General features: G+C 52.0%; 1 protein-coding gene across 7 annotated transcripts in view; it reads right to left on the bottom strand.

Moving 5' to 3' along the window:
- DGKD (diacylglycerol kinase delta) overlaps nt 1-17,758 on the bottom strand; it is a 123,952-nt gene that overhangs the window by 26,848 nt on the left and 79,346 nt on the right. For all 7 annotated transcript variants that reach the window (XM_042995699.1, XM_042995696.1, XM_042995700.1 and 4 more), the window contains 11 exons: nt 12,244-12,348; nt 11,832-11,964; nt 10,933-11,039; nt 10,500-10,625; nt 10,250-10,352; nt 9,467-9,629; nt 6,709-6,817; nt 3,026-3,165; nt 1,509-1,593; nt 257-351; nt 52-151 (listed from right to left, as the gene is read on the bottom strand). In XM_042995699.1, the coding sequence (XP_042851633.1) occupies nt 52-151; nt 257-351; nt 1,509-1,593; nt 3,026-3,165; nt 6,709-6,817; nt 9,467-9,629; nt 10,250-10,352; nt 10,500-10,625; nt 10,933-11,039; nt 11,832-11,964; nt 12,244-12,348 (1,266 nt within the window). The remainder of the gene's footprint in view (nt 1-51; nt 152-256; nt 352-1,508; nt 1,594-3,025; nt 3,166-6,708; nt 6,818-9,466; nt 9,630-10,249; nt 10,353-10,499; nt 10,626-10,932; nt 11,040-11,831; nt 11,965-12,243; nt 12,349-17,758) is intronic.

Raw genomic sequence — 17,758 nt, 5'->3', positions numbered from 1 at the left:
CGGAGTGCTTCTCTGTCCTACGCCCTCCCGCCCAGGAGCCCAGGGACAGACCTTCTTGGCCATGACCTCTGACTCCTCCGAGCTCTCTGTGGTCTTCTCGTAGGCCTTCCCCACCCGAGCCACAAAGTCCTTCACCGTCTCGCAGAGCACTCTGTGGGAGGAAACACGGAAAGACACTTTCAGAGAAAGTTCTGGCCGGGAACGAGGCACCCTGCGAGGTGGACCCCCGGCTCCCCCAAAGCCACCGGGTACTCACTTGGCTGAGGAAATCACCACCGAGTGCTGGTCTGAGGTCAGGATTTTAGAAAGGTGGGCCGCCACTGAGTCTTCATAGAAGAGGATTTGTTGCACCTGCAATTATCCCCAGACAGGGGGTGCGGTGACTGAACGCTCCCAGTGAGCTCCTCGCCCACTCTCCCCGCCAGCCCGGGGCCTCAGTCCACTTCACACGCCAACCTGAGATTCGCCAGTGCCGGCTCAAAGACTTCAAAAGCTGGCCCAAGCTGTGGACAGACAGATCTTGACAAAAAACGCCACGCCAATAAAAGCCTGCAAACAGCTCGTGCTGCTTTTAGTCTGATTCCACACCACCAGCCGGTGCTGGGCACTGCAGGCTTTCATCCCAGCCCCTTACGGCAGCAAGGTGGACAGGCAAGGCCTCACTCACGGAGGTTCCACTCACAGCGGACAACATGTTTCTCGTTCTGGCTGGGAACTTGGCCCTGGCCCCTCTCCTTCTCTCGGTGTAAGTTACCCCCTTCGCCACTCAGCGCTGCCTGCTGAAGCGGGATTACTGTGCGACAAACGGGCCCTAGCCCGGGACGAGCCAGACGGTAACTATTTTCGTCTTTGCACGTGCATCCTTCCTCTCTCAAAACCTACAAACCGTTCTCTGCTCATAGGCCCTAGCCCAACGTCCCCAACCCTCCCGATGGGGAGACAAATCTTGGCAGAGTGTTCTCTCCGCTCAGCCAGCTCTTCCAGTGGGGAGGAGCACAGCCGAGGGCCCCGCGCCGCACCAGCCTGGGCAAAATCTAGGCCGAGGGGACCGTTAAATCCGTAAAATGAAGAGAAGAGTTGAACACTGAACGAGCACAGCCTAACTGCATGGGCTGCAGGAGGGAGGGTGGTCACAGAGGATGTGGGACTAGAGAGAGCGCCTGGGGCCCGCGGGGGACAATGGCAGTGGGGGCGCAGCCTCGGCAGTGTCCACTGCAAGAGCAGGAAGTCCTAGGAGACTGTCATGAGGGCCCCCGAGCCCTGGGGTAGCGCCAGAAAGCCCCCAAGCGACCCTGAAGCCCGCGAGGCAGTCAGGATTCACTCAGGCCCAGCGCACCCCTGGGCTGCCCCTGCCCCCCTGCGGGTCTGACCTAGGGCAGGACACTTAAGGAGCGGCTCATCACCAAAGGGTGGGGGAGGCGGCGAGAACCGGCGGGCGGGCCAGTGAGATAGTGCCGGGGCGGGGGGGGGGGGGGGGGGGGGGGGGGTTAGGGCGCGGCAGCAAATACCTCAGAGCCCTCGCTGAAGTCCTCGGTGCCGGTGGAAGCGGAGGCCGGCCGGGGCAGCTTGGTCTCGTAGGCCATGACGCTCCACCTGCACACAAGAAGGCGGCTCTCGGCAGGCGGCCCGGCCCCCAGGCGAGCCCACGGTTCGAACTTCATCCGTAAGCCCTTCCTCTCAACTCTGCCTCCCTTCCCTTAGCTGACAACAACCTTCACGAACAAGGCCCCGCAGCATCCCTGAAGGAGGGGAAAGGGACCCCACAAACGACCGTCTGCCTCTGCGAGGAACGGGCTCCGCTTCTGCAGGGTGCGAACACCCCTCGGCCAGCGGCCAGCTCGCCGGGTGTGAGCGCTCCACAGGCACCGAAGGCACACACACCTCCCTCAAGAGAGAGGACGTGGCAGGGGCAGCCAGAGCGTGTGCAGACTCATGCTGTGAATCGCAACTACCAGATCCTTCCTGAGACTTTGAAGTTTTCGGTGAAACCAATTCACCACAGGTATGTAGTTAGCAGGCTTCCCCACAGCTAGCTCAGAACTAAAAGCAGCTCGCTCAAAAAGGATGCCGAAGTATTTTTAAACCCATACAGGACAGTCACCCAGAACTTCAGATTCTTCTGGGAACACAACACGGTAACGTGGGACCGCTCAGCCATGCGACAAGGGCGACTCTGCCGACAGGTGTCCGAAGGGGGCAGAGCCGCCTTCTCCAAAGCCCTGAAGGCCTCTCGAGACCGGACCACTCACAAGCGCTCGGTTCCTAATCTGTTCTGTTGGCTTTTACCTTCTGCTCAATCCGATGAAAAGTTAAAAACTATTAGAAAAAAAGAATTCCTACTCGGGTCCAATTTTTTCTCTTTTCAACAACAAAAAAATATTAGAACTGACCAAATGAACGAACTCTAATCTCTCAACAAGAGCTGGGATTATTTTTCTTTTACTGACAAGAAGAGGAAACTGCTCAAGTTCATGTAACTCCCTGTGACAGGGCAAGGATTTACATCTCAGATCTGTAACAGCACGCACATAACAGCACGCACTGTTATGATAGTTTCAGGTGTACAACATACTGATTCAACACTCCTCATTCAGGTCCAATTTCTACAAACAGTTGCACAGGACCCATATTCAAGCATCCGACTGGATGGCTCAGTCGGTTAAGCATCTGACTTTCGCTCAGGTCATGATCTCACATTTCGTGAGTTCAAGCACCATGCTGAGTTCGCTGCTATCAGCGTAGAGCCTGCTTCGGATCCTCTGTCCGCCCTCCACCCCACCCCCACCTCTGTCCTTTCTTTTTGCATGCGCTCTCTCCCTCTCTCAAAAATGAAAGAAAAGAAAAGAAAAGAAAAGAAAAGAAAAGAAAAGAAAAGAAAAGAAGAAAAGAAAAGAAAAGAAAAGAAAAGACAAGACAAGACAAGACAAGACAAGACAAGACAAGACAAGACAAGACAAGACAAGACATGACATACACCTGGTCAAGGTGGCCTGCCTTGTTCAGCACAAGTACGCCCTCCACTCACCGGTCCAGCATCTTGGTGCTGGCTCTTTCTAGCTTTTCCAAGATCTGCGGGAGCTGGGTGTCATCATCACAGGCTGAGCCCCAGCCTAGCACACGAGCCAGGTCGTTCCCTGTGCCGAGGGGCAGCACTCCCAGCTGACACTGACAAGACACAGAGGAGAAGACACAGCATTGAACACTCTCCTTCTCTGGTTACCTACAACGGTGGTTAAATGCAGCAAGAGGTCTCGTCTACAGTGGCATGGCGCTCAGGCTCTAGGCAGAGCCCGCTGGACAAGACAGGGCATCTTCTAACCTGAGAGAAGATTCCAGAACCATCTGACCCACCCTCTCCCACACCCATTTCTCATCCTGACACTTAATCCTCTAGGACCTCTCTGACGTAGATTTCCAAAATCTCCTCCCTTCCCCTTTTCACTGTTCTGGCCACAGTCCTGTCCCTCCCTGTGAGTATCTGAACCCCACAGAGAATCATTCTCTGAGTCAACACCACCTCTCCATCCACTACATCTTACTAATGCCAAGTTAATCTTCCAAAAATATCACTAGTGTCCTTTCACCCCACTAAACACACACCTTCAGTGCTTCTAAGTTCTACCAAAAACAGGTGCCAGAGCACCCACAGTCTGGTCGCCAAACCTGAACACGTGCCAGCGCCCTGACTACAGCCTTCCGCCAGACCCTCCCCCGAGCAATGGTGGGTACTGCTCAGGCCCAACCTCCACCCGGAACTCTAATCGGGCCGGTCTGGTCTCAGGGAGCCCCCCAGACGCTGGATGCCCAGAATCTCCACCTCCAGCCCCACCACACAGCGTGTCAAAGAGCTATCGGTCCTCCCGAAGCACAGCCTGTGGCCACCCACCCTGACCACCCTGCCAGGGCCAGCAAGTCAGACGGAAGGCCCCGCCTGCCCGAGGGTGAGAACAAGGAAGCCCAGCAAGCCACGAGGAGGGGACCTGGCACTGGAGCCTTAGAGAAAAGGAGCGGGCAGTGCAGTGAAGGCACAGCGGTGTTCTAGGTGGAGAGGTGACCCGCCTGCCAAGTCAGGAGACAGGAAGTCAGGGAAGCAGAGAAGGAAGAAGGAGCCACACCCCAGGGGGCTCTGATAACCATGTTAAAGTCTAGACTTTATCCTCAAGCCAAAGAGGCATCAAGGAATGCTGGGGGCGGGGGGGGGGGGGGTGAGTGGCACTGCCCCTGGGGGAGGTCCCCATGGAGGAGCAGACGGACAGAGGCCCAGGGTCAGCTGAGGTGTACCCAGCAGCACACAGTGGGTGGCCTAGACACTCTGGGGTAGCAGATGATCCCAGTGATTCACTAGAAATGAGGGAGGGCGAGGGAAGAACCCAGAGCAACTGTCAGATTTCTGGCCTGAGTGCCTGGTGGATGAGATTTTCAGACTCCAAGGAAAGAAATGAGGGGTAGGTGGGGCTGTGTGGTGGGCTCAGTGCTGGAAATGCCAGGCTTGAGGCTCTACGAGGCATCTAGGAAGGCAGGAGGGCAGCCAGGAAAAAGAGAAGGGTGAGAGTGGGGTCTCAGGGAAGCCAGGAAAGTGGGGGACTGACCAAGTGCCACAGAGAAGCCACAGAAGGAGCTGAATGCTCACTGAACTCAGCATTCTGAATGGATGAAAACAAATGACTGGTCCCCCCGCCCCCCCGCCCCATCCTCTTGACTAGTGATAATGAACTTACAAATAATCCTAGAAGTCACAAAACTTAAAATTGGGCCAAGTGTATTAGTCCAATTTCACCACTAGGGAGCAGTATGTGCTTGAGTTGAGCAATTCACCTGCACAGGCCTGGTTCAGACTGTCCACTTTCCAACATCATCCTGAGCCCAGGGCTAAATACAGACCACAAAAAGTTCAACCAGAGTCAGGAGAGAAAGCTAAGTCTCTGAAAAATATGCTCAAGTCAGGTAGAAGACCTGGGAAAAAATTATGCTGAAAGCAAATGACAAACTAGGAAAAATATGACCAACAAAGAGTTTATATCTCTAATATAACAATCCTTAGAAATCAATTTTTTAGGGCCACCTGGGTGGCTCAGTCATTGTGCGTCTGACTTCGGCTCAGGTCATGATCTAACGTTCAGTGAGTTTGAGCCCTGCATCAGGCTCTGTGTTGACAGCTCAGAGCCTGGAGCGTTCTTCAGATTCTGTGTCTCCCTCTCTCTCTGTCCTTACCCCGCTCACACTCTGTCTCTCTCTCTCAAAATAAATAAACATTTTTTAAAAAATAAATATTTAAAAAAGACAAATACCCAATAAGAAACTAGGCAAAAGGGGCACCTGGGTGGCTCAGTCAGTTAAGTGTCTAACTTCAGCTCAGGTCATGATCTCACAGGTTTGTGAGTTCAAGCCCTGCGTCAGGCTCTGTGTTAATAACTCAGAGCTTGGAGCCTGCTTCCAATTCTGTGTCTCCCTCTATCTCTGCCCCTCCCCTACTCTCGTTTTCTCTCTCTCTCTCCCTCCCTCTCTCTCTCTCTCAAAAACAAATAAAATTTTTCAAAAAAGAAACTAGGCAAAAAACATGAACATGTGATTCATTTAAAAATCCATGTATTGGGGGCATCTGGGTGGCTCAATCGGTTGAGCATCCAACTTCAGCTCAGATCATGATCTCACGGTTCGTGGGTTCGAGCCCCACATTGGGCTCTGTGCTGACAGCTCAGAGCCTGGAGCCTGCTTGGGATTCTGTGTCTCCCTCTCTCTCTGCCCTTCCCCCGCTTGAGGGTGCACATGCTCTCTCTCTCTCTCTCAAAAATAAACATTTAAAAAAAATTTTTTTTTAAATCCACATATTGACTTCAACAGTATTAAAGAAATAAAAATAAAACATATCTTTGCTTGTCTACTTAGGCAAAACTAAGAAGGTGAACAACACTGAAAGGGAAAGGCTGGTTTCTGTGGCACCAGGAGCGTGAAGGGGCGAGGCCCCGGTGGGGAGCAGCCTAAGGCACGGGGGAGGAGCCAGAGCCGGTAGGCGAGCTGACCCAGCCGCGTGGCTCTGCCTGATGGAAAACCGTCGCTGGGCTATTTACAGACGTGGATCACAAGGCAAAACACAGTACAGAATAGCTTGGGTAATGGGAGTGTGTTTACATTAAAACCGCATCAACCTTCTACCCTATGTACATACATACATATGTGTATGTACGTCGACAGGAGGTCTCAAAGACAGTTCTCAAGACGTTAGTGGCTGTGGTTCACTTTGGGGAGTGGGTTGAGGATGACAGAGCAGAGAGTGGAAAATCAATGAACACTTTTCCAATCAGGAAAATCTCTTTCTAATTTAATAGCAAAACAACAACAACAACAAAAATCCTAAGTCCCGACTTGATGCCCAAGTCTACCTCCGCCCCCTCCCCCCCGGCAGGAGGCACGAGGCAGCAGATCTATCGCCATCCAACAAAAGCCAGCGGGGGCACCTCGGATGGCAGCCCCAACACCACCCAACTCGCTCCTGCCTGGGACCTCCGGGGACAGGAACGCTCTCTGGTAGTTCCCTGTACTTCTAGCTGTGAAGTTCCCATCCCCACATCACAGCTCCTGGGCCCTGAGAGGCCACCAAGCTACCTGCCCTTCCCTCGGAGCCCTTGGCTGTGCCCTGCCGAGGGCCATGGGGCATCCTGTCACCGCAGCATCCCTCTCCCCTGGCTGGGCCCCTCCACGTCCACGCACCTGTTTGTGAAGATTGAGGCTGTCAATCTCAGAGAGCACCCAGCCAACGCTGCCATCCCCACCACAAACCAGAATCCGGAATGTGTCAAACTTCTGGAATAAGCGTAAGCTGCAGAGAAAAGAGAAAGCCAAAGGAATGAGGTGCGTTCTAAAGGACAAATGACGGCCAGTCAGTCCTGCCCCGAGAGGCCCCACCTGCACTCGAGGCCGACCTGCACCCCTGCCGTGAATAAGCCTCTTGGAGCCCGTGCCCACATGTGCTGAGGCTCAGCCTGCAGGGCCACCCACCCACACCTCTGCGCCCACTGCCCCTCACTCACATGGCTCAGGAGCCCCAGGCTGCAGGACTGTATGGGCCCCTCCGTCCTGGGCAGGAGACCCGTCCCACTCCCCGCAAAGCTCATCTCCGTCTCCCTCCTGTGTTCATCTTGGTCGCCCCCCACTACATGCATGGCCCTTCAGGACACCCCACAGCCTTCTGCTGACGCCCCGCCCTCCTCCTGAGAGACCTTATCCACGTTTTGGCTTTCAGGGGCCACACAGATAGCGATGACCCTGAATGATGATGACCTCCAGGCCTTCTTGAAGGACAATACCCGCACCTGTCCGCCAGAAGGCACCAGCCAGTGTCCCATGGGCACCTCCTCGTCCTAGGCTTCCTTTCTTGGGGAATGGCAGCACCATCGACCTCGGTTACAGGCCCAGACCCCATCGTCCCTCGGAGTGGAGCGCCTCTCTCGTAGTCGCTACAAGAGCCTCCGACCTACCTCGTGTCTCCTTCGGGCACCTTCAGTTCGTGCCACCAGCATGACCTTCCCAAAACAAGTCTCATCCGGGGTCTAGCTTTAGAAGTTGCCACTCGCTTCTAGGAAAGGTTCAAACCTCTCAGCCAGTGCCACCTGCCCCCACTCCACCAGCCACCCCACCATGTCCACACCCCCTACACACACAGCACCCTCTGTCTAGTAGGTACCCTGCCTCCCTCTCTACCATTACAACACTAACTCTCCTCAAATGCCAGCTCAGCACAGAAACTGAGACTCTCCAGTTTAATTTATATGCTTCTTTCCTGGGTTCCCAAAAAAGGTGCCCATCAGCATGGCCAGGGACAGATCGCCCGGACTTGTGACCTTGACTACCTGTATGTGTGCCGTGCACCCTGAAGACAGGGACCCCACCTCACTCAGCCTTGCATCTGGCACAGAGTCCAAGCCAGAAGTCCCCCAGAAAACAAGCAGGGGTGAGTGACACTGCACAAAACGGGTATACACAACAGAGCTGAGGTTCTGAAGCAACAAGGCTGCACCTGACCTTCAAGCTGCGAGCAAAATGGGCAGGGGGCGTTCCCTTGGGAACACTGACCTCTCTCGGGCCTTCTTTCTCTGGAGAAGACGTGATACATCCAGGTTGGGAGTCAGAAAAATGCAGCCATACCTCCAAGTTTCATGGTGAGGAACAGGAGGTCAAGGCTGCTTCCCAGCAACCAGAATTTACTAAACCAACCCCTGCTGCACCTCTGCGGGGGCTTCTGAAGCCGCCTCGTCTCCAGCTGACTCCTGCGGGGACTTGGGGGCTCGCCAAGACGAGCACACGGCCATTCCCTGATTGTGTTGTACGGCTCACCGTGCCCCTCATCACCCCCCAGCACCCACCCAACAACCCTGGGGCCGTGCTGGGTAACGGCCGGCCCTGTCTGGGATACAAGGGCTTGTGATCCTGCGCCTGCCCCCTTTTTAACCAAAATGACTTTTTTTTTTTTTTTAATGACTCTTTATCAAGCCAATAGTGAACACGCTCCCGCGTCTCTCAGTCCATCGGTCTATCCGCAGAAACCCACGGAGCACCGCCTCTGGGGCACAGGCTAGCAAGCTGCCCTTTGTGACTGTTCCCCAACAGAGACTTGCTGCCAGGGGGCAAAAGCAACATGCCAGACCCCACGGGCCAGTGGGCACGTTCCTCTCCTCTGCCAGGCACCCAGGCTCCTGTTCCAGCAACATCTGGCTGCAAAGTAGCACACTCCGAGGAGCCTCGGAGGCAAATGCACACCAGAGAACGCGTTCTACTTTCCCCGACAAACTTCCTGGACAATCCCCCTTCCAGGCAAGGCTGCCTCTTAGAGCCGCTACCTTGAACTGACGCCGCCAAGCACAGAAGCTAAGAGTTCATTCAAATGACACCATTTACAGCAGCAAATGTTCTCCGCAAACTGTACAATGTGCACAAGTAGAAAGAACACCCATCAGACCTCCAGCTGGCGGATAAAAGGCATCGGTAGTTTGCCCCATACACTGGACTTCACATATCTGCACGCGTCACTGCACCTGTAAGGTAACAGACCTCTGGTGCCCTCCCAAAATAAAGGATCTCCCTTGTGGCCTCACTGGAGAAAATATCCTCCTTAGTACTATGCACCATTAAAAAGAACGACGCAGATCTGTAACCAGTGACATAAAAACATGTCCATGCCGACACACGCAAAGAGCAGGCGGTACACAGGAGGCAACGGTAGGTAACCCGGCTTAAAAGTGCGTCTGCGCAAGCGAAACACGCTTTTGAAAGCTGGAAAGCCCCGCAGCTGTACTCGCTGTTAAGCGTGTGTACCTCCGCTGATGGAATCTAGGGAGGGGATGGTTCAACAAAGACTATTTTCATCTCCTGTTTAAATTTTCCTGTATCTTTGAATGTTTTTTTCATAAGCATGCATTATCTTCAAAATTGTTTTGAACTCCAAGAAAGATCGATTTTGTAAGCTTCCTACCCAAGGTGTGGTCCTCCGTTCATGAGGTCAAACACTTGGGCAGGGTTCAGCAGCTGTTTGAATCTTCTGAGGAACTTCACACCCTGGTTATCCCCACTTTTGGAGTTGACAAAGACCAACAACGGGCTCGTGCAGGACGGAGGGCATGTGGCCTTCCAGAAGCCTGGACATGAGAATGGAAAGGGAGGGGAGAAAATCAGAGGGCCATCAAAGACTCCGGGAGCACAGTCAATCATATAAAAAGCAGCAGACACCCCAAAGAGACCTGTGACTTACACATACACGTCCAGTCACCAGCAAGAGAGCAATAAACAGATCTCCACATCGCCATTCCCCACGAAGAAGGACGGGAGTCCCATCCGGTTTGACCTTACGTTTACATGACCGTGCACCTCACCACTGTCCTTCCCTCTTGCTCTCAGTCTGGAGGAGCTAGTTCCCCCAGCTTCCCACCTTTCTACCAACACCTGCTAGCATACATCATCATCTCCCATCTGGACAGTGAGCAGGTACGGAACAGCACGCTGACCACTTCTGCTGCCGGATAAGCCAGCAGATGGGACAGCACGAGTGCGCCGCCTCCCGTCCGCATGTGCCCCGCAGCCATCAGGACTCCGTTTACCACCTCTGCGCGTATCTTCTCCCCACAGCGGCCCGGCCTGACCTCTTCCCGACCACATCCCCACATCACCGGTGTGACCAATGCCGGCATGGCAGAGGGGAGAGGGCATGGAGAAAGAAGGCCAAGGAAACAGGTGAGGCAGGAGAGTGTGAGGCACCCACCGTCAGAATCGATGCTGTTGAGCGCTGTGGGTGGGATGACCGACACCTTACACAGGCCCAGCGGACACTTGGTCTGTAAGGACTCTTTACATGACGTGTGCACCTGAAACAAGAACCCACGCATGACAAGGGTCACCGCATCCCCCGCGACTGTCCCTGCCACCACGGGAGTGGGCACTCCAGGACCGGCTGAGCTGCCGACCCCATCCGGGCGTGTATGGGATCGGGCACGGGGCCTGCACGCGCTCACCATGGCCTTGCACCAGAGACAGCGCCAGTCCTGCAGGCGCAGCACGCTGCCGCACGTCTTGTCGCACACCGTGCACTTGGCGCTCACGGGCAGGTTCCCTTCCAGCCACTGGTGCGGCATGGCGATCTGCGAACCGCAAAGACGTGGGCGCTCAGACGAGGAAGCCCTCAGGCAAAAATGTCCTCAAATAAACTCAACCGCGGCCTCCTCCACAACACGAGCGGGGGCGGGGCGGGGCCTGCAGGGGTCTCCTGCAGGAGCCGGCCACGAGCAGGGGCGCGCCGGACCATGCCGGGCCCCCAACACGCACGAAAGCCTGCGAGCCAGAGAAGCGAGCGCGGGCCTGGGGACGGGGCTCCTTTTGGCCGGCGCCAGCACAAGGCGGGGAGGTCTGCGCAGGGTCGGCAGCCCGGCACAGGGCCCCCATGCGTACCCCGTCCTCATCCTCGAGGATGTCCTTCCCGATGGAGGCCAGCGTGGTCCACTTGCAGTTGTTGGTTGCACGCACAGCACACCGTTTGTGGGCCTTAAATTTGCACACTGTGAGAGAACAGACACCGGACCTTCAAGCCCCACTCGCGACGGTGCTTCCCATGCTGGAGGAGGCGGCTGCCCTGCTCCTCCAGGACCACTGGGACCGAACACGGAGCGCTCCCCATGCTGTACACTGAACAGCCGGGGCGTGCACAGTCTGATCACAGTGAGACCGGCACCCAGGACAGGCTCTGACCCAACTCCTCAACTCCTCAACCCCGCCCGGCAGCACGAGGGCCACCGCGGGCCATGCCCCATGTACAGACACCGAAATTTAAATGTGACAAGATCCTTATGTCACAAAACTGTCGTCTTTTGATTTTTTCCACTTAACATGTACAAACCATTCTTAACCCCACAGGTGGTACAAAAACAGGCAGCAGGTGGGAACTGGTCCGCGGACCAGAGCTCGACCACCCCCGCTCCTGCCCCCTGCTCCTGCACGACTGCTGTAACCCGCCCTCCGCATCTGGAAGACCAGGTTTCATCGTTTATCCACAACCTGGTTTACCCAAGGCGGGTATAACCACCTCAGGGCCGACAGAGACTTTTAACCTCTTTTCCCTGTGTCCCTTTAATGTTTCTTCTTCGTGTCTCCTTACCACTTCCCTTCTTTCCACTTTGTCCGTTACTACCCAAGATCATTTATCAAACTCCTCAGTAGGTACAATAAGTAAGCACAGAGTCCCAGAAATCACTTTATATGGACTGATTTGTGGTGACCATGCTAAGGTTTCTAAGGCTTCATAAAGGCAAACATCAGGCCACGCTTCCCACGGCACACCACGCCATTCGCACCTTCACAGGACAGTCCGTGCGACGTGACCCCAGACAGAGCCTCGCGACACACGTTGCAGTAGGTCGGCCGCGCATGGGAACACGCGTACCAGTTGTGCATCCCTGAGAAATGGTCCATGCTGTACTGGGAAGGCTGCAAGAACAAAATAAAGACGGCAGAGGTAAGCTGTCCCTCTGACACTCGTGAATGGGACTCAATGAAGTATCCAGGGGAGGGGAGGGGAGGGGAGGGGAGGGGAGGGGAGGGGAGGGGAGGACGGCAGGCTCAGCCAAAAGGGCGAGCAGCAAGCCTAAATTTTACAAGGAACACACGAGAAAGTGAGTTCCAGGCTGCTCGGTCCACACGTGGAAACACTGGGACGGCAGAGTATTCAGGGGCGGGCCCCAAGGAGGGACATTTGTCTTTCTGAACCTCAAAGTGCTCCCTGTTCTGGACGGTCTTCAGCGCTGCAATCCAGTCTTCCATCTCTTTCCTGTGGTCAGCACATAAGATGAGCTTCCTACATGGAGTGATGACCTGTGGGACGAAACAAGAACCAGGCGGTACAGCGAGAGCAAAGGACAAACGCTAACCGCTGCAAAACTTCCCCACATCTCCTTCTGTTATATGTGTGTGTGTGTACATTTTTATGAAAAATGACCGATTCGTTCAGATTCTCAATTGAACACAACATAAAAATGATTATCGTGGGTCATAAAAATCAAGAAAAATCTCAAACCAAAAAGACAATCAAATTCAATGTACACATTCACCAAAAATCAAGCAAGTGGGCATTCACCGACCACCTGCTACTCAGACATGGTAATAAGCCACAGGAAGCGTTTAAAAAGAAAAAAGAAAACACAGTTGCCATCACTCCAAAGAGCTCACAAACTAAGGTCCGGCACGTGACCAGTTTAGGGAAATTGGTCCAAGTTACTCTAGGAATGGAGTACTTCAAATGCACCATACGTGATGTCCTTGTACAAAACCTTGTGATATGTGACAAGAGAAAAAAACAACCAGTTACTACACTGAAGGGCCTCAACAATTTAACTGGAAATGAGGTCAGGAACATGGTGATAATCAACAAATGTAAACTGTATCTACAACATATAAAGAGTTTTTACAAACCAATAGAAGAGTCTTTCTTACAAAAAGAGGTTATAAACTTGCATTTCAGAGAAGAGGTACAAAAGGACTAACAAATAAAAGATGCTTAACTGCTCTAGTCATTGGGGAACACGAATGAAAACAGCCAACAGTCTGCCAACAGACTGGCAAAGTTCTGAAAGACGGTAATCCAGTGTTGGCAAAAGTATGGGAGAAAAGAGTTCTCCTCAAGCAATGATAGAAACTAAATAGGATATATACTTTGGGGAAAAAATTTGATAGTGAATACCAAAATTTTAGAAAAATAACTTTTTATGTACTTCTGTTTTACAGTGATGTAAAATATCTGCATGGTTCTAAAGTCAAATCCACAAAACAAGGTGTAGTCAGAAGTCCAGCTTTTCCTTCGGTCCCCTCCACCCTGGGGCCCTCCCTTCCCCATATGCAGCTTTATAAAAGTAAATAAGAGTATGGTTTATCCCTCCATTTTTAAGACACATGCAAACACATACATATATTCATATTCCCCTTCTAAAACAGGAGTATATCATACACACTTTTCTCCATCTCTGCTTTTTCATCTAATTATCTATCTTGCCCACCTCTCCTTAGCAACATGGAGCATCTCTTTACTCTTTCTTAGGGCTGCACGGAGCTTTGCTGGACAGAAGCACGAGAGTCCATTCAACCAGGTCTCTATTAACAGGAATCTTTTTTTTTTTTTTTTTTTAATGTTTATTTTATTTTTGAGAGAGACAGAGGGTGAGTAGGGGAGGGGCAGAGAGAGAAAGGAAACACAGAATCGGAAGCAGCAGGCTCCAGGCTCCGAGCTGTCAGCACAGAGCCTGACTCTGGGCTCGAACTCACAAGCCATGAGATCACGACCTGAGCCAAAGTTGGACACTTAACCAACTGAGCCACCCAGGCGCCCCTCTATTAATAGAAATCTTCTGTTGTTGAAAATCCTTTCCTATCTCAAACAGTGCCGCAACGAATGGCCTTTGCACAGACCTCTTGTGCTTCCCAGTGTATGTGGGGGAGAAGTTCCTAGAAGCAGAACTGCCCTCACAAAGAATAAGCGCATTTGTAATTTTGCAGCTGAAATCCCTCCCCAGGGCTTGTGCTGTCTGCATTCCCACCAGCAGTGTTAGGAAAACGCCTGCTTCCCCAAGGCTGCACCAATAAAACATGTTAACTTCTGGATCTCTGCCCATCTTCTAGCTTTAATTTATATTATTAAGATGATCATGTTTCTGGCTCAGAAAACTTAGAAATGGTGTTTTATAGATTATCTCTTTGGTGATTTCTATAACCACCTGTAAAGCTTAATCACAGAAGGGGATAATTAGAGCTGGGTCACAAATGCATGGTTCATTCTCTCACGTCACCAAGGTGACAGGGATAACTACACACAGGGGCCAAACTGGGTGTAGAAAGAAGGGAAGCTAGGGGAGGGGGAGGGGAGACTGGAGGGCAGAGAAAACAGAACCAGAGAAGCTGGGTGCCCTCCTGAGGGTGGGGGTGAGGGTGACAGCCACACTCCTTTACACCTGGACAGTGCCACGAAGAGCCCACATCCAGCACCTGCTGGGCAAGTGCATGACGAGTGTCTGCTCCACACCTGAGATTCTAAGACTATACAGGCAAGGTTCCCACTCACAGAGAACTTATACTGGGGAAAGGCAGAGAAACAAGAAAACAATTTCAGACACTGACACAGGCCCTGAAGACAAAGCGGTAGTGTGAATGGGGCTGGCGGGTGCTTTGCACAGAAGGCCATGGGAGTGCTGGCAACTGCCAATGGCCTGGGGTCGGTGCTTATGGAATTTTCATCAGTAACCGTCTATAAAATCTCAGCAAACATTTCTTTTCATTCATTCTTGGGTGGGTTTTAATATTTAAGCATTTTTATCGGTGTAAAATACAGTTAGAGAAGAGAATATATTTTTTATAACTCAGGGATTCTATGCAGAATTATACAACGTGACAGCTACAGGAGAGAACAATGACATTTTTTAGGTCCGTTCTATTTCAGGTTTTGTTTCTGCTAGTCCGGTGACAATCTTTACAAGATGAAGTACCCACATTATTCCAGAATTCAGCTATGTCATCGAATCTTTGGGTCAACCATCTTCCATGTGCCAAAGGAGAGAGGTTTCATGGAATAGCTTTGTGAGTACTGGGCACCACTGGACAGCAAGTTATAGACAAAACTGTTGTGTTTAAGTTAATGAAACAAAAGACAGATGACCTCACTTCTTCAATCCGTGTAACTGTTTACAGGGAGTAAACACTGACGGATGAATATCCAAGAACCTGGTTTCAGCCTTTTTAAAAAAACTCCTACTTATGCATGTTTGAAGAAGCCTCAGACAGACTCAGATCTGAACCCCACCCAGCCACTGAGCAGCCAGGAAAAATGGGCAGACTGTCTTCATTTCTATTCTGGAAAAGGGGGATGATAAAGTTACCTGGCCTGGGTTGTTATGGGATCGAATGGGATCGAATGGGATCGAATGGGACCAGCATGCACAGGACTCCCATAGGGCCCAACACACAGCTTTTAAGACGCGCCTCCAGGTCTGAAGCTCTGACGAGCTGGGTAACTGAAGCAGCTGACTCCCCTCGCCAGGCCTCCACATGCCCCTCTGGACACTGGGGCCGTAATGACGGTGTCACACCCCAGGGTCATCCGAACATGGAAGCGTGTCCTCACATGCACGCACCTGCCACTCACTCTCGGCGTTGCTTCAGACTCTAGGGCCTGATCTTGGAGCATTATCTGTTTGATAGGACCATGTGACACCTCCCTCCTGAGACCATTCAGGTGCCAACAGCCCGCGTCCCAGATCATGAGATTTGTCACAGAAGATTCTCCGCTTCTCCTGCTCCTCTCCCAGCACATTCTGTCACCTTCGAGACAGAGTCCCTATTTCTTAGCCACCCGCAAGACTGGTCAATCTCCTCACAAGGCTCCTCCTCACCCTGGTCCCCTGGCAAGGTCCTCAACGGCCTTCCGGCCATGGGGGAAGCTTCCCGAACACCGGCTAGCAGTATCACACGCCCCGGCAAAGGCTCCCGCCAGTCCCTCTTTGTTCCCTGAAGAGCAGCCTGGGACCAATGCACGAGAGAGGTGAGGGTGGAGGGCCTCTTCAGGAGAAAGGAAAATGAGTGACTGTTAATGAGAGCTGTCTTGGACGGGGCTTCTTATTCAATCCCTTGACTTTGGAGACAGAGTGGGCAGGACAGGTCCCAGGAGAGAAGCAGGTGCTGGATGAGACCTCTCCCGGCTGCTCATCCAGCTCAGCAGGGCAGGAAGAAGGAGGGAAGAAACGTTCCTACAAATATTAAAACTGTCCTTCTGTTGCACTGAAGCCAAGACCATCCCTCTTAAAAATCAAGGAATGGTGCAAAAAGAGGTAAAACCATCCCCAAGGATAAGACTTTACAGACCAAAAATGCTCTGTGTTTTTCAAGCGCAGAAATGGCTCACGTAACTCAATCAACTGAAATGATAAATGCGAATTAAAAGCAGGGTCATATATGAACTTGATAGGACCAATCAGTGACACCACAGAGATTCGGTGAGCCAGGACCCATGACTGGAATGAGCAGGCTTGGTACCAAGGGACAGGGCAGAGTTAATACCGCAGAGCAAGGTGACAGACCACAACACGCAAACCCACGAGCTGGAGAGTGAAAGCACACGCAGACCTTGACGCTGGAAGGATGAGGGAGGCTGAAAGAGAACACAGGTCACAGAGGAAAGAGTGGAAGCATCTCTCTCCTACTCCTCGGAGGCAGGCTAGGAAAGCAATAAACAGGTGTGAGTCCTTAGTCACTTAGCGCAAGTCTCCTGAAGGTGAAAGAATTTAAAAATCAATAAGAAAAGAGACCAACTAACAGAAAAATGGACAAAAGCCTCGAACGCTTATTTCACAAATGACCAACAAGGCACACGAAAATGCATTCAACTTTGTCAGTCATCTGGGAAGCGGGCATTAAAACCCCAGCACGGAACACCTTTCCCAGTGGCTGGGCTGAAAAGATGGACACAAGTGAGTGTTGGTGAGCATGCAGAGGAACTGAACACTTGCTCGGCACCAGCGGGAGGCAGTCGGGCACAGCTACTCTCTAAAACAGTAGAGCTGAACTCTCGTACACCCCGTGGCTCGGCAATTCCACCCAAGCGCCCATCGGAAACACAAACACGCATCCTCCTCCTCAAGGCACAAAAACATTTATAGCATCACTACTGCTAACAGGCCTACAATGGACACAACCCAAACACCCAACACTGGTAGAGTGTGTAAATGCACTGTAATGTATTAATATAGGGGACGATGACAGAACAACAACAAGGAACCATCTGCTGCTAACCCAATAATACAATGTACTTTACATGCTGAAAGAAAGAAGCCAGGCACAGAAGAACATAAATATTCATATAATTTCATTATGCATAAAGTTAAAAAAAAAATTAAAAAACAGGGGCGCCTAGGTGGCTCAGTCAGTTAAGCGTCTGACTCTTGATCTCGGCTCAGGTCACGATCTCACGGTTCATGAGCTCGAGCCCCACGTCAGACTCTGTGCTGACAGTGCAGAGCCTGCTTGGAAGATTCATTCGTATCCTCTCTCTCTCTCTTTCCAAATAAATAAATAAACATTTTCTTAAAACCATATAATCATTTCAATAGATGTAGAAAAAGCATTTGACAAAGCACAACATCCATTCATGATAAAAAAAAAAAACCCTCTGCAAAGCAGGTCTTGAGGGAACATACCCCAACACAGTAAAGTCCATATATGAAAAACCCACAGCCAACACCATGCT

This window comes from Panthera tigris, chromosome C1, assembly GCF_018350195.1.
Source record: "Panthera tigris isolate Pti1 chromosome C1, P.tigris_Pti1_mat1.1, whole genome shotgun sequence".
NCBI lineage: Eukaryota > Metazoa > Chordata > Mammalia > Carnivora > Felidae > Panthera > Panthera tigris.
This window is presented reverse-complemented; position numbering and strand designations above follow the sequence as displayed.